The sequence below is a fragment of the Mytilus trossulus genome, chromosome 3 (genome assembly GCF_036588685.1).
Source record: "Mytilus trossulus isolate FHL-02 chromosome 3, PNRI_Mtr1.1.1.hap1, whole genome shotgun sequence".
In the NCBI taxonomy this organism is placed as follows: Eukaryota; Metazoa; Mollusca; class Bivalvia; order Mytilida; family Mytilidae; genus Mytilus; species Mytilus trossulus.
The window spans coordinates 17,395,117-17,410,898 of NC_086375.1; the positions used below are offsets into that span (position 1 = coordinate 17,395,117).

General features: G+C 31.8%; 1 protein-coding gene across 1 annotated transcript in view; it reads left to right on the plus strand.

Annotated features, from left to right (window-relative positions):
• Positions 1-8,042, plus strand: part of LOC134710274 (glypican-6-like) — a 42,611-nt gene extending 34,569 nt beyond the window's left edge. Inside the window, exons 7-8 of the mRNA XM_063570563.1 lie at positions 1,089-1,264; positions 2,674-8,042. Coding sequence (XP_063426633.1) covers positions 1,089-1,264; positions 2,674-3,074 — 577 coding nt within the window. The 3' untranslated portion in view covers positions 3,075-8,042. The remainder of the gene's footprint in view (positions 1-1,088; positions 1,265-2,673) is intronic.
• The last annotated feature ends 7,740 nt before the right edge of the window (positions 8,043-15,782 follow it).

Sequence of the window (15,782 nt, forward strand, 5' to 3'; positions counted from 1 at the left end):
GGTCAAATTTTTTGGAAAGATGAAAAGTCACTGACATTTCAGCCTTGCAGAAATTTTTAAAATGAAAATAAAATGCATTCTTAGAATTCTTCAATTGAAGGGAGTATGACATAAACCCTTTCTATGGTCTTGTTTGACAGTGTTTCTATGATTAAGTGTATATTGACCAGCTACTTTCTGCTGGTCGTGTTGGATGCTTGTTATACTTAGTTACATTTGTTAACAACCAAATTTCCACTTGCATAGTTATGATGCGAAACATAACATATGCTAATGAAACATAAATGTTGTTCTCATGCAGGCATGAAAATCAAACATGTACTTGCTAATTGGACAAGAAAAAATAATGACAAAATGATTCACATGTAATAGATACAGTCATGTAAATACTTATGGAAAATGAGACAAAAAAAGTTCTTGAACTTGTAAAAAATGTGGTAATAAGATATACATGTACTTGGCTTATTTTTTAATTGTACCTTATTAAAAAATGCATGGTAATTCTATCTTTGTAACATGTTTTAATCTCAGTTAAAGGCTATAAGATTTCTCTATGTATAATATAAATCCTGTTTTGATTGATTCTGTGGATGTACTTTAAGATTGAACAGATTTATATATTGTATGTCTAGTTAATGCAATGCTTTGAAGTAAATCGATATCACAGAAAGTCTAGGTACTTGCTTCTTTACAAGACTCAAGTGTTAAGTTTTGCTGTGCACCCTTATTTATGGACAGAGTTGTTGAAACCAAAATATACCTAAAGTATAGTCAAGAGAAAAATGTTTTTATGCTTTTCAGACAAAAAAGTTTGTCACATTTTTGTTTTCTGAAGGTTTTATCTTGTGATACTGTGAAGTGTAGATGGAATCTTTTGAATCAGTCTCATGTTAATTTATGCAATCCTTTTCCATTAGTTAAATTCAGTCATTTCATTAATTCCTTAAAAATTGTATGCTTTATATTACTTTAATCAAGTGTTTATCCTTTTCAGACCTTGTGTAACTTCTGAGAGTACTAAAATATCTTCTTATTTCTATCAGGTTACTTTAAACATCTTTGTTTATCATTTGTTTCTTTATTTATAGATATGAGGCTGAGGTCCAAAAAGATGGTGTAATTAACCAAATCAACAATCCAGAAGTAACAGTGGACGTGAACGAGGCCAATTACATCATAGAACAACAAAAAATACAGCTGAAAATTATCACAGATAAATTACAAACAGCCTACAAAGGTGGCGATGTCACATATATATACACAGGTAATAACTGATAAACATGGAATATTCATTTGGATAATTTTTTTTGTTTTGGTAAAACATGCCTTTGAATTTTAGATTTATTTATCAGAGGAAATTCAATATATTGTACATTCTAGATATCCTGTTAAAACTAAAGATTTCCTGATAGGTAACAGAAAACAGAACCAAGAAAAATGTTTAATTTAAGAAACCTGTACATTTTGCAAAAACCAAACAGCGTCTTAAATAATTGATGGCTCCTTATTGTTAACAACTTTGATGAAGTTCAATTTGATACAAGACAAGAAGTCAAAATGCCACACTGTAAAATCAGTTTAATGATGAATGTTGAATTGGTACATGTAAACTTCCAAGGTTAGATTTTCATCAATGTGATAAGAAGATTACTGGTGATAACCTGTAGGAATGTTCTTAGTTATAAACTTTCTCAGAACAATCTCTTTCTATCATCATCAAAAGCTTTCCACCCTCCTCCATAAAAACCACCATTACCACTGGAATACTTAAATGTATTAAATTGCGTAAACTACAGGTTTTAAAAATATTATTACTTATGCAATGATGAAATAAAGATAATACAACTATTTCTTTATCTGGAGAGGGGTGTATCAGTAACATTTTATTCCCTTAAGCTCCAATAGAAATATAACATGTAATCTACACATTTGCTTTATTGTACTCAACATGGAACCATGTCAATCAAAATAAGGGGGGGTCTTAAAAAATCCTAAAATATTTTGGTCTTGCGTCATGTTGAAGAATTGTTGAAAAGGACCAAGTTCAGTGACCCCTTTTAAATATTTAATTCATGTCTTTCAATTTTCGATTTCTCCTGCTATATGTGTTGATACCAAGAGATTAAACAAATGAAAAATACATTAACTGATAATTATCTGTCCATAAAACAGCTATAAACCTCAATACCTTGATATATCAGACAGAACCTGTATTATCCTTGCACACATGGTTAATACGAAGTCAAAACTATAAATGATAAGGTGGGAAATGCAAAGTGAAAAATACTGTACCATTGTAAGACAACTGATACATTTTTGTACCAAGAAATTCTTTTGTCATGTTTTTTTTTTTTTGGGGGGGGGATGGCTGATGCAACTTTGACGTTCAAACAGTACAGGACTTTTGGGGGGGGGGATGGCTGATGCAACTTTGACGTTCAAACAGTACAGGACTTGGACATTTGTACATTGTGCAAAGTGAATAAAGAATACTTTCTTGTAACTTTTTATAAATAATAAGTGAAATTAGGTATTGCTCAACATTTGAAAAGTATCATTTCTTAATTGCATTTTATTTATTTACATACATTTGGTGATAGTAATGAATAACAAAATGCTGATTATTTATTGAATATCCTGTAGTTGTTTAATCTGAATTATTTTTTTCATCAGAAACAGTGACTGATCATAGTGGTGATTCCAGTGGGGATGATGATTTAGAAACAGGAAGTGGATTTAATCCGGAAACAGGAAGTGGCATAATTGAAGGAAGTGGTGGGTCTGGTGATGGAGCAGACAGAGGTGATGATGAAGATTTTCACAAAAATACACATCACTGGAATAAAAATAAACACGGACACGGTGGCAAAAATCCTACAAAGTCTGATCCAACAGGAAATAAAGAAAAACCATTTGATTTCGGCCCAGAATATCATAATATAAAAACTACACAGAGACCTGTTCCAGGTAATAACCAGCCTCGTGGAGGGAATCAAAATTCAGCAAACAATCTGTCATCTATATCCATATCATGTTTAATCACTCTTTTCACAATGTTATGGGCAGTTTTATGAGTTGTGGATACTTTTATATAGCAAATAGGCACAGTCAAATTGTTCAGCAAATTGGACTGTACTTACAATTTCTGTGTCCTATTTTTTATGTTGCATTGTACAAATTTCATAAAAAAAAATCATCTAAAAAGTGTAGGTCATTGTCAGGGTGATAGATGTATGTGTTCATACTCTGTGATGCAGTCAAGAGAATATGTGATATAAAGAAAAAGTGAAGGAATAGCTGCAAAGATGCTTGAAAACAGAATAACTTGGTAAAGATTTGCTAATTCCTTTTATAAAAAAACATAGGAAAACACTTCTGGTTAGAGTGCAGAATAAGACAGTAATCGATCATAAACATGTACCTCAGTCAAAGTTAAATCATTAAATATTGCCCAAATAGTCACGTGTCTGGCAAGGGACCCATGTGATTGATTGATCGAAAGTCACAGAAGATGTGTGGTCATAGAAAAGAAGCTTGGTTTATCATTACAATATTGTTACCCCCCAAAACAAATGAACTGCTGCATTAGTAATTTCTTGATCACATCATTAAGCAGTTTTTCAACGAAGAAAAATAACAACCGTTTGTAAATTGTACAATTGTAGTTAAATGTTGCTATAAGCATTATTTGCATATTAAAATTCTATATTGGGTCATTCATATTTTCATCTGTCAAAAGAAAATATATAAATAGGATTAATCATAAGGTAATTTTTTGCTTCACACTATCATTTTAACAAAGAAAAAATTTTAAAACATAAAATATTTTATACTAAATGATATTTTTAAAGACTATATATATGCATCACTGAAAAAAGGCCTTTTTCACTGTTTTCATTTTAATAACATTTGTAAATTTAGAAAATTCTTATATCTAAAAAATCTAGATGAAAATTATTTTTAATTGATAGTTATTTTACTTCGTCATTTTATAAAAAGACAAAGAAAAAAAATAACAACGAGATTATATTTCTTGAAAGATCAATCAGTGTGATATTAAACAAACACAACAATGATAGCAATGATTGTCTGGACTATTTGCCTTTATTTCTAACATTGTTAACGCTGCGAAATACATCAAAATAAAAAATTGTAAGATAAGATGTGATATATACTTACAAAAGTGCTATGTTCCAACAGAAAGGAATAGATTGTGTAAATAGCTTTAAAACAATGATGTATTTTATAAAAGCAGCAGTGTTAATTTCTATTACATGTACATTATGTGATGATATGTGTTTTGCATTGATTTGTAGCCTAACAATTTGTACCCTGTATTAGCTGTATAAGATCATTGCTTGTTATGTAATCAAAAGTTACTGTCAAATTAATAATTGCCAGTTAGCAGACATTTTTTCTGTGTTGTGCTGTAAATATGATATTTTTTGCTTTTTTTTATAACAAAAGACATATCACCAAAAAAATGTTGTGGTTTGTTCTAAGACTTATGTCACATTTTGATAATGAGTTTTTGATTTAATAAATAATTTCTGATATGATCATGTTTTAAGTTCTCATTACGCTGCATGTACCAACCAAAAGTGAAAATACCTCAATGTGTCAAAATCGAGCTAAAGTTTTTACTGCTTTTTTTAAACGCTAGTAAATAGATTTTAGACTGATATACTCATTTGATTTCAACCAATCGTGAAAGTCTGAACTTCTGAATAGCGAACTTGTGGGTTAAGCTATCAATGGAAAGGCTCTCCAGTTAGGCACCTATGAAAACATATCCAATTTCACTGACTATTAGGGCAACACACCCAAAACAAACATAACAGTATATCTGCTCAGTGCTGTATATTTTAACCACTCATTTTGTTAAAATTTATGCATTTGACAGCAGGTTTCATTTAATGCGCTACATTTACATGAAAGTATAAACAAATAAACCAGAGCTTTTGATGGAACAACCTTATTTTCCATTTTTCCAAAAGTTTGCTATTTTGCACAGTGAGAAATAATGATCAATTTTCCAATTCAGCATTATTATACTGAAATTTCAAGGGATGTTTACACAAAAGTTGAAGTCTAAAATCAATTTACTAGCAGAAAATTTTAAATGCTCTTTAGGATATGAGTTTTCTCAGGGGAATATTCATCATTTTTTTCGTGCACATTTTAAGATGATTATTTTTTAGCACATTTTATCTTATCTTGTATTCTGCAATGCTTTTACAAATACAAAAAAAATAAATTGCAATAAACAATTTTTATAAACCCATTTCATTTTAGATAATTTGTTTTTTATTCATGGCATTATTTCACAAGGTACTATTTTTATCAGCAATTTTACTCTTGTCTTCTCAGCTTAGTTTTTAATAATGAAAAAATCTGCCAGAGAAACAGGTTATTTTTTAGTCTCGGGTAATAATATTTCAATAGGTATTATACAAGCATATTTTTTTTAAAGAAAATTTCTACTGAAAGTTCAGTAAAAATTTTCCTCTTTGTATGATTTATATATTTTTATCTTTAATGTTTATGCAGTATTTAATTACTTAACTGAAAATAAAGTGGGGTAAGGAGAACGAACAGTAAATAAATTATGTGCCAAAGTATGCAATTACTGTTTGTCTAAACTATTTTGCAAGTATGATAAAGTTCAAGATCTTCATAAGATTTTCTTTCAAATTAGACAAATATAAGAAGCATTTATTTTTAGTATAAGTTGAGGCTAAGAAACTATAATTTATTATATGACTGATTCAAGTCGTAGTGCATAAGAACAAAATCAATGTTCCTGCTAAATGGCTGAATTGGGATCTTTATTTATTTTTAAGCGACAGTACCATGAGGACTGTATTTTTCCTTGTGGTTGATACACACTTACTTACAAATTTTTTGTTTACTTCTTATATGTGTTAGTTATGAACCAAAGGTTAGTGTATTTATTTATTTTTTGCTGTAATAAATCTCTGGTTGAAAACTTGTGTAAATAGCTTTATATGTGAATGTTGTTATTGTCTTTTGTATTACACTGGATTCTAGTGTAAGTACATACAAATTTATTCTTTTTAAATGTATTTTGCTAAACTTTAAACGAGCTTTCTGAAATTTTTTACGATGATGGAAAAACTTAATAGTGTAATAAAATTGCACATTTTAATGTATGCAGTAGTTAAATTGCTTTATAGAAAAGCTACCAAAATTACTTGGTAGCTTTCGGACAGTTGCTGTTGTGGCCTGACAAAGATTTTTAGCTCTTCTACTTACAATCATTCATGTTTCGTTATTTTATAAATTTTATAAAAAATGATTCAAGAAAAGTTAATTCTGTATCATTTTAGAATTAAGTTCGGCAGTTTAATCTACAGTCTTGTTATATATCAATATTGTTGGAAATAGATGTTTTGTTAATGTCTAGTCGATTGAAATAATCTCAGTTCATGGCTAAAATGATATGCAGTTTTTGTATCATCTTCTCTTGATAGTAATCTCGATATAGATTGAATTATGTAATGATATACATTTGGGAAAAACATATTTTGTAATACAGCAGTATTGATTTAAAATACATTCAGTCTGAAATATTTCTTCTTGGATAAATTACACAGTTTAGACGTGAATTTCAGCAGTATTGTTACTGATACATGTATTCAAAAGTTGTTTTAAAAGGGTTGTTCAGCATTATACATTGACTTTAAAATTGCATATCCTTTTAGTATCTGTTTTTGAAGTACGTTTTCTTTTGTAAAATTGGTTTGTTTGTAATGTGCAGGTTGCTAATTGTACAAACTTGCCGTCATTTTCTGGTTTCATTTCTTTCAGTTGTAAGAAATCCATTTTACACTTATTGATGTTTTGCTTAGCTGGCTAAATTATTGGGAGTTATTATACATGCAAAAAAGTATTTTTGTAACTTCATCATAACCCCACCTTTGTAGATATAAACTTTTGTTTTGTTGAAAATATGATGAAAAGCAACATATATATACCAACTGTAACATTGTTAGAATCAATTTTGAAAGTAATATTGTATTAGATATTAATAATTAGATATTCTATGCATACTTTCTTTTTGAAGGACACAAACTATACTTTTATACAGTCCTGTGTATAGCCTAAAAATTAAACAGCATTAAAACATTTTAGGACTAGATAAATCCAGCTATTATCTTTCTTTGTGCTAACATGAAAGAAATAGTTTCAAGTCCTTTAACGGTGGTATATTCTCTGGAACTCAATCATGTGCAGAAATTTCATTGATAACAAATTGTGCTACAAACTTGAGATAAAGTTCAGAGATTAATCCATAAGGTTTTAAAAGAAAGTTTGCAATGAATTGATATGAAACTTAAACTGAAGCGAGAAGGAAATATAATTGTTTAATACTATAACAAAATGTAATCGGCTTTTCATCATATTTTTCGTTCATGCATCATCAATAAATATGATTTTATATGTATTTGCATGATTGTTGAAATATAACAGTAATTTGTTGACATATTTATGTGAAATTATAGACATTTAAAGATAGTAAGTTCAAAGGGATGTGATTTTTTTTATTTCATAAAATCAAACTTCATTGAAATACAGAATATTCTGGTAGGTGAACAAGGATTGAATTGTAAATTTCAAGGTGAAGGTCTTCAAATTTACTCATTTACTTTTGATTTGAAAAAAAAACCACCCTAAAAAACTGAAATATATATAATTAACAGTTCTTTTGATTATTACTTGTGTGTATTCTACTGTTTTAATAGCATTTGAAAAACAGAAAAATTAAGCAAGTGCTCACTGCAATATCACAATTGACTGGTTTCCAGGCTATCAAAATGGAAGAACGAAAATTTTGAAATTTTTTTCTACAGAATGCATTAGTTATTTTAATGATTTTTATTGTTATGACTGCCTTGACATTCAATCCTTGTTGACTTTTCCAGAACCTGTACACATTGTTGTTATACGTGTAGGAACATGTATTCCTCAACTCAGTGTAACGAGGACTTTATTTTACTGAAATAAAACTATAAACAATATCATGTATTTGTATTTTGAATAATCAAGTTGCCAAAAGAATTTATTATATCTGTGCAACATCAGATCCACAACATTTCAAACTCTCCTAAAAAATTATAATTACAAATGAACTGATTCAAAAAGGCAAATAGACAAATAGAATCAAAGACAACTTGAAAAATTGGTGTTTTGCTGCCCTGTAAGAACAAAGATCAGTTGGCTTGGATCTGGGAACCGCATATCATTATATAAGTTCCTGCTTGGATTTGGAATAATTTGTTTGGGTCAGCTGACATGCCTATAGGTTGCACTTTGTAAATACAGCTGTTTCTGAAAACACGCCTCTTTTGGGGAGAAATTGAATATTCATAGAAAATAAATTTTGTTTACATACTGGTTCCCAGTTATGCTCTCTGTGTTCCATATCGCAGAGACAGAACTTGGGAATGTTACCAGTAAATAAACATGCATATTGTTTACCTTGAAATTTGTGGAAACCTTTCATTCGAGGTAGGGGTATTTAAGACAATTACTGTAAGTTTAAACTCTGAGATGCACAGCCGATATATTTTGACCTTTGATAAAAATGTGGTGCTAATGAACTTTCAATTCTAGGATAAGATTTTTTCAAAACTTCATAGTAAAAGTGGTAGTTTTAGCCGTAAAAGGAGTTCCTATGGGAAATTGCATTGTCAATATTTAAAGAAATGCAACCTTTAACAAGCATACTTAAAATCAAAATTTGCATGTTTGTCTAGTACAAAGAAGGTTTCAAATTCATATCACATGAACATATTCTCAAACTGAGACATATGTAATATTTCCCACTGGAATTAAACACCAATCCATATGTCATCTAATGTAGTTACAACCAACTGTCAAACTCCAAATGCCAGAAAAATTCATCATATGATATTGAATATTGACAGTAATTGAAAGAAAAGAAAATATGAGTGGAATGTAAAATCACAAAAATACTGAACTCCAAGGAAAATTCAAAAGGAAAGTCCCCAATCAAATGGCAAAATCAAAATATATATATAACCCATCAAAAAATGGACAACTGTCATATTCCTGACTTGGTACAAGCATAATCCATTTTCAAATGTAGAAAATGTGGATTGAACCTGGTTTTATGGCGCATTGATAAACTTGTTACCTTGTGACCTGTTGAAAATTTAGTTTTATTTGAAACATTGTTTATGCATATCACACATTTTGCGTTCATTCAGAATATACATCGGTCTTTCATGCATGGCAGAAATTAATTTCATTTCACAACCAGACGTTTTTTTACCTGATTATGATTGAAAATTGCGAACTACACTGATACTAAGTGGTATTTTAATTTTCTTAAATCGTGGTGAATTGTGAAAATAAGTTTCACAGCAGAGTTTATTTCCAGGACAAGAAAATGTGATACACTTATCCTGCATTCAAATTCACCTTAGTCAAGATATTGCAGCGATAGTTGGTCACTGTCAACTACTTTGTCTGGTCCACTGCCTCTTGGGACAACTTTATAATAGTTTCTCAAAAAGTTAGAAAGAATAACTACTAGGGATATCAAAATATTAAAAATTCATGGGATAATTGAAGATGAAGACAAAACAAAAAAATACATCTGATAAAGAGTGTTCCATTAATCTAGTACTGATATAGAAAATATGACATATCACAATCAAAATAGTAATATAATATATGAATGTACATTCTACAAATTCATGCAAATAACCATATATCCGATATACTTCCATGTTTGTAGGTGGTCTGTCACCATACTAGATACTAGATACTATCGAGCACAAACAATTGTTTGCTGGGTGCTTTATTAGACACAATGAAGTATACTGTTTCTTCCTTTCATTTTATTATAATACAACAACACATTAGTACATTTACAAACATGTTTAGTTTACTGATAATTAGTTTAAACACATTGTGTTTGCTTACATATGCAAAAGGGGTGCATATTTAAGCATAATCAAACATTTTAAAACTATTTACATTTATAAGAAGATGTGGTGTGAGTGATAAAGAGACAACTCTGTATTCAAAGTCACCATGTATAAAAAAGTAAACATTTATAGGTCAATGTACGGCTTTCAGCACGGAGCCTTGGCTCACACCGAACAGTAAGCTATAAAGAGCCCAAAAATGACTAGTGTAGAGCACTTCAAACAGGGGAAATACGGGCTAATATATGGAACACTTTAGAACCACATGAAGAAACGACATCCATTGAACAACAGGCTCCTGACTTAGGGTAGGTACATACAAATGCAGCGGATTTCAACGCTTTACAGCAAATTTCAGTCAGTATGTAGCTTATGGTAATATCTTTAGTTAGCTTGCTTGTTTGCTGAACCGTGAAGTCATTGTTAGGTTAGGTAAACTACTCTCCTTTAATAGTAGACTAGCCCAACAGATAACCAATCTATCTCTCTGTAGGACTAAGTTACTTTAAAAGGGTAGTATACCTTACCTAACAATGATTTCACGGTTCAGCTAACAAGCAAGCTAACCAAAGATATTACCATTAGCTACATACTGACTGAAATCTGCTGTAACAGGCACCAATCTTCACCTATAACCTAAAACATTAGTGAAATTTATTTATTTAATTGTACAGATAATTTCAATCATATATCTGTGTATTGTATTTATATAATGATAACATTCAAATCATCAAATAAAATTAAAAAAAAATAGATTCACATTCAGAGCGTTCAAGGAATGTAACACTTCACAAAACAAATGTATGCTTGGTCATTATAGATTAATTAGATTGAATGTGCAAACAAGTGTTCCAGAGATGAGATTCAAAATTACAAATCCTTTTTATAAGATTTAGTTTAATATTGAAAACTGTTCAAGGATGGTAAATATAATACTTAACAAGAACAGGTTTAATGTAGAACAAAATTAATTAAAAACTCGAATCAGGCATCACAGCTAAACGGACGTGCTTGGTCAGCTCCTCGTTATCCGCAAACTACAATGTGTAACTACAGATTGTACAGCTCAACGACTTACAACTCATGGAGACAGATGTAAAGCCAGTTTAGAAACAAAATAACAGGTACTATTTACCTGGGAACAGTATATCTATATATGTTTCTGACTTTAAAACAGATGATTTCAATTGCAAATGAAATGTCGATATTAAGTTGCTCAACGTCCAGTGGCAAGTATTTTCGAATAATTCCTAGTTCTGACATTTATTGTTGAAGTATTGAGTTTGAAAATCTCATTGAATGTTTGAATTTGGAAGATTTAGATTTTGTTTGATTTAGAGCATTTCTTTTGTATGTCTCCGATACAACATTAAAATGTGTGGTTTTGTGTCCGTGCTGCACTTAAGCAAATATGCACTATACAAGGCCAAATGGGATTTGTTCTTAGTATTGGATAGGAACAGATATAAATAAAGGCAACAGTAGTATACCGCTGTTCAAAACTCATAAATCCATGGACAAAAAACAAAATCGGGGTAACAAACTAAAACTGAGGGAAACGCATTAAATATAAGAGGAGAACAACGACACAACATTAAAATGTAACACACACAGAAACGGACTAAGCATCAGACAAAATCCTATGAGAATAACAAATAAAACATCAAAACCAAATACATGAAGTACCGTGACACGTCTTATAGTAATGTGAATTTACACTCAAAAATAAGAGAAAACAAACGACACAACCTTAAAATGTAACACACACAGAAACGAACTATAATTTAACAATTGATAATTCCTGACTTGGAACAGGACATTTTTAAAGGACAAAATGTTGGGTTGAACCAGGTTTTATGGCATGCCAAACCTCCCTCTTTTATGGTCATATAAAATGGATTTCGGTGATTTCTGTGGCTTGATTTGTTGTGGGTAAATAGTAAGAAGTCTAAAAAAAAAACACCTTTATTCATGTTGGTTTTAAACTGTAACTCCTAACTTACTTGTTTCAGCAGGAATACGCGTCTGAATTGTTACCTCAACAAGGTTTAATAAAAATTGTTTGCAGCTTGGGGTGATATTGGAACGACTGCGTTTTCCTATATATCGGTCAACGGGCGACAACTCAATTTTTTTTACAGTTTTTCGTTGCTTACTTTACACAATATGACTTGCCAGAAAATGTATGGATTTAATTAATACCACTTGCCAGAAAAAATACATAGAAATATTATATATGGAGGCAAATTATTATTAACAAGAACTATTACTGTTTTCATTATTATATTTATTGTTATGAATTGTCGAGAGGCAAAAGATACCAAAGGGACATTCAGACTCATAGTTTCAGAGAAATTGACAATGAGGGTCGGTTGAAAACAAAACTTAACCACAAAAAAACTAGACTTCAGCTGTTCAATTGCGAACTGTCCATTTTCTAGCAATATAAGAGCCTAGAACATAACTATGAACAAATATAGTATAAGACACCCCCATGGTCGTGCGAGAGCGGGGGAGGATGATCGACCAACAGGAGGAACAACGGAAACAACTGGAACTGAAACACGGACAACGAGACAGGAAATAGATACAAAGATGGGCTGCTCAGTGACATCAATTCTTGAAGGACACAAAGGGCAACCTGATGGGACGGAGGAGGAGATGAACCAGGAAACATACCACAGTGTTCAAATGTTGATGTCAGGACAGGAAGGAAACGTGTGACCAAGCGCGCTATTGAAGATACAGAGAGCCGATTAAGACAGAGACATAGTGGGAGTGATAAAATTTCAGGGCAACTTGGTTTTGGCAACATTCAGCAAGTACAGTTAAAGCAAAAAATTATTTGCATACTATTAAATTGCAGGAAAAAAACCCCATTTATTACTTCGAGTAACTAAAATTTGTTGTTTCTATCATCGACACGACCCCATAGTTCAGTTTACATGGTTTAACAGATTGGTAAGTGTTTGAACCATGAATTTGTTAGCAATTTAAGAAACTAACATATATTATTTTAAATCACATAACTATAGGGATGAACTTGTTAACAATTTACCTTTTCTAAATTTTGTTTGAAGTTAACTTATATTAGTGGTCACCAGAATGATGATTAAAAGTGTCTTAATCCAAAGCCATTGAAAGAAGGATCAGCTGTAATTTGTGCAACAAAATAATCCCTTAAGCCTCGTGTCAACTTTGTATAAATATAATGTATGGGAGAAGGCTACGTGTTTAATTTTATTACAAAGGGATGTAATATATACCCAGAAAGTTATAGGACAATACTCCGCGAATGTGTGGTATGAAGTGTAGTATACATAGTTCATATAAATATAAAAGGGGGTGTTGTATATCCATCAACCAGACATCAACATACCCCCACACGCATGTGTTGATACACTTAAACTTTTCGCCTGCTTCAATATCAAATACTTCTAAGGACAATGAACTCTCAAACTGAGGTCAACGCAATAAGCAAATGGAATTCGTCAAGTGAAAATATTCATGTACATGCAATTAATTCACATACATAATGGTTTAACTTAGTTATTTTGTATAATTTCTGAACTACACCCTTTATAAAAAAAAAAAGACCAAATGGAAAAAAAATCCCAGTGCTATCAAATGTTATTTGTCCATAATTTGAATTCGTCAAGTGAAAATATTCATGTACATGCAATTAATTCACATACATAATGGTTTAACTTAGTTATTTTGTATAATTTCTGAACTACACCCTTTATTAAAAAAAAGACCAAATGGAAAAAAAATCCCAGTGCTATCAAATGTTATTTGTCCATAATTTGTCACAACTGATGATGATGGATGGCTGCTTCACGTCCAGTTGAAAATAAAATGCATATCCAAAACGATAACATGCTGATATGTGAATATTAACCCTGCTTTGTACTAGACCGACAAACTGAGCCTGAGTTTTAACGTTCTGTGGTATGGGTTTCTGTCATGTATAAAGGGCGCATAGTTGCCTATGATTGCCTACATCCACATCATTGGACTTTGGTGGATTCTTGTCTTATTGGAAATCATACACATCTTTAATTTTTTTATATATATATCCTTTTCAATATTATCCCACCACCAGAACAATCCCCACCCAACACCGCCCAAGGGAGCGTGAAGGACACCGAGAAGTCTGTTATTATGGTGGAGGAAGTCGAAGTGCTCGGGGAAAAAACCACCGGGCCACTCGGTGTAAACAGACAAACCAGAGAGATACCAGAAGATTGATCTCCAGGTCAAAGTAGGGGACAACTTTGACCAACCGAGGCTCCCGAAGTACCCATTCTAGTTTAAACTCCGGTTTGGGTACCAGAGATGTGTGTGAGAGGGTGAAAATTACCCTTCTGATGTACTGATATTTTTAGCACACCGAGTGAGAATCGAACTCGGTCCGTAGCACTGTAGCCATCGGTCTTAACCACTTAACCACCTTCCGGAAGGGACAACTCGAAACGATGTTATGGAAGACTCCATTCCATTTCGGCTGTAAGGTGTTGTAGTTACATCTTTACGATGTGGACTACAATTATTTTAATCTAAATGATGCATATGATTTAAAATTATGCAACAAAAGGTGACCCTCAATAGCAGACATACATAGAAAGGATCCCATGAGTTTTAAATTAATCAATTGAGTGGGGAATCCAGAGCAACCATTCAATCGAATACCCCTTGAAGTCAAGAAAACTATACGCATGCTTATAATTACCTAAACAAACCCTGGAGCAAGAACATATATTAAATGTTAATTAAATTACCTAGATGGTTCTCTATTTATTTATGGAAGTACATTATCAAATATCGGTTCTTATATGACAAAATTAGATATAGATTTATCGGAATTCAGCGAACTCTCGCATTTTTATCCAAACTGGGGAATTCCCTCTGACGTGTTTCTAAATTTATAAAAACACTAAATATAAACACTGCTTTATTCTGATTTTCCGTGTTGTTTAAAAAAAAACACGCATATTAGTTAAGGGAAATATCAACATGAAAATTATGATAAGAATATTATAGGGAAGTTGTTTAAGTTTAATCCCTTTGTTTGTTTTACCTTTTAAAGCAAGACAATCATAAGAATTTGAGATGTTCCTTAATGTTTAGAATAAAACGGTTGACGTGAGGGCATGGCCCTTAGCCAATGGTATTCCTACAGATTTCTTGAAAGAAATAATATCCCAAAAACCACATGCAAATCTGTGCTACCAAAATTCATCAAAATGATGTTGACCTACAACATGTACAATGTATACTTACTTACAAACATTTTTCATCTTGGTAGGTAAACGTGAGACCAAGGTTCCATATATCAGACAGACATGTAGTCATCCTAGTAGGTAAACGTGAGACCAAGGTTCCATATATCAGACAGACATGTAGTCATCCTGGTAGGTAAACGTGAGACCAAGGTTCCATATATCAGACAGACATGTAGTCATCCTGGTAGGTAAACGTGAGACCAAGGTTCCATATATCAGACAGACATGTAGTCATCCTGGTAGGTAAACGTGAGACCAAGGTTCCATATATCAGACAGACATGTAGTCATCCTGGTAGGTAAACGTGAGACCAAGGTTCCATATATCAGACAGACATGTAGTCATCCTGGTAGGTAAACGTGAGACCAAGGGCCCATATATCAGACAGACATGTAGTCATCCTGGTAGGTAAACGTGAGACCAAGGTTCCATATATCAGACAGACATGTAGTCATCCTGGTAGGTAAACGTGAGACCAAGGTTCCATATATCAGACAGACATGTAGTCATCCTGGTA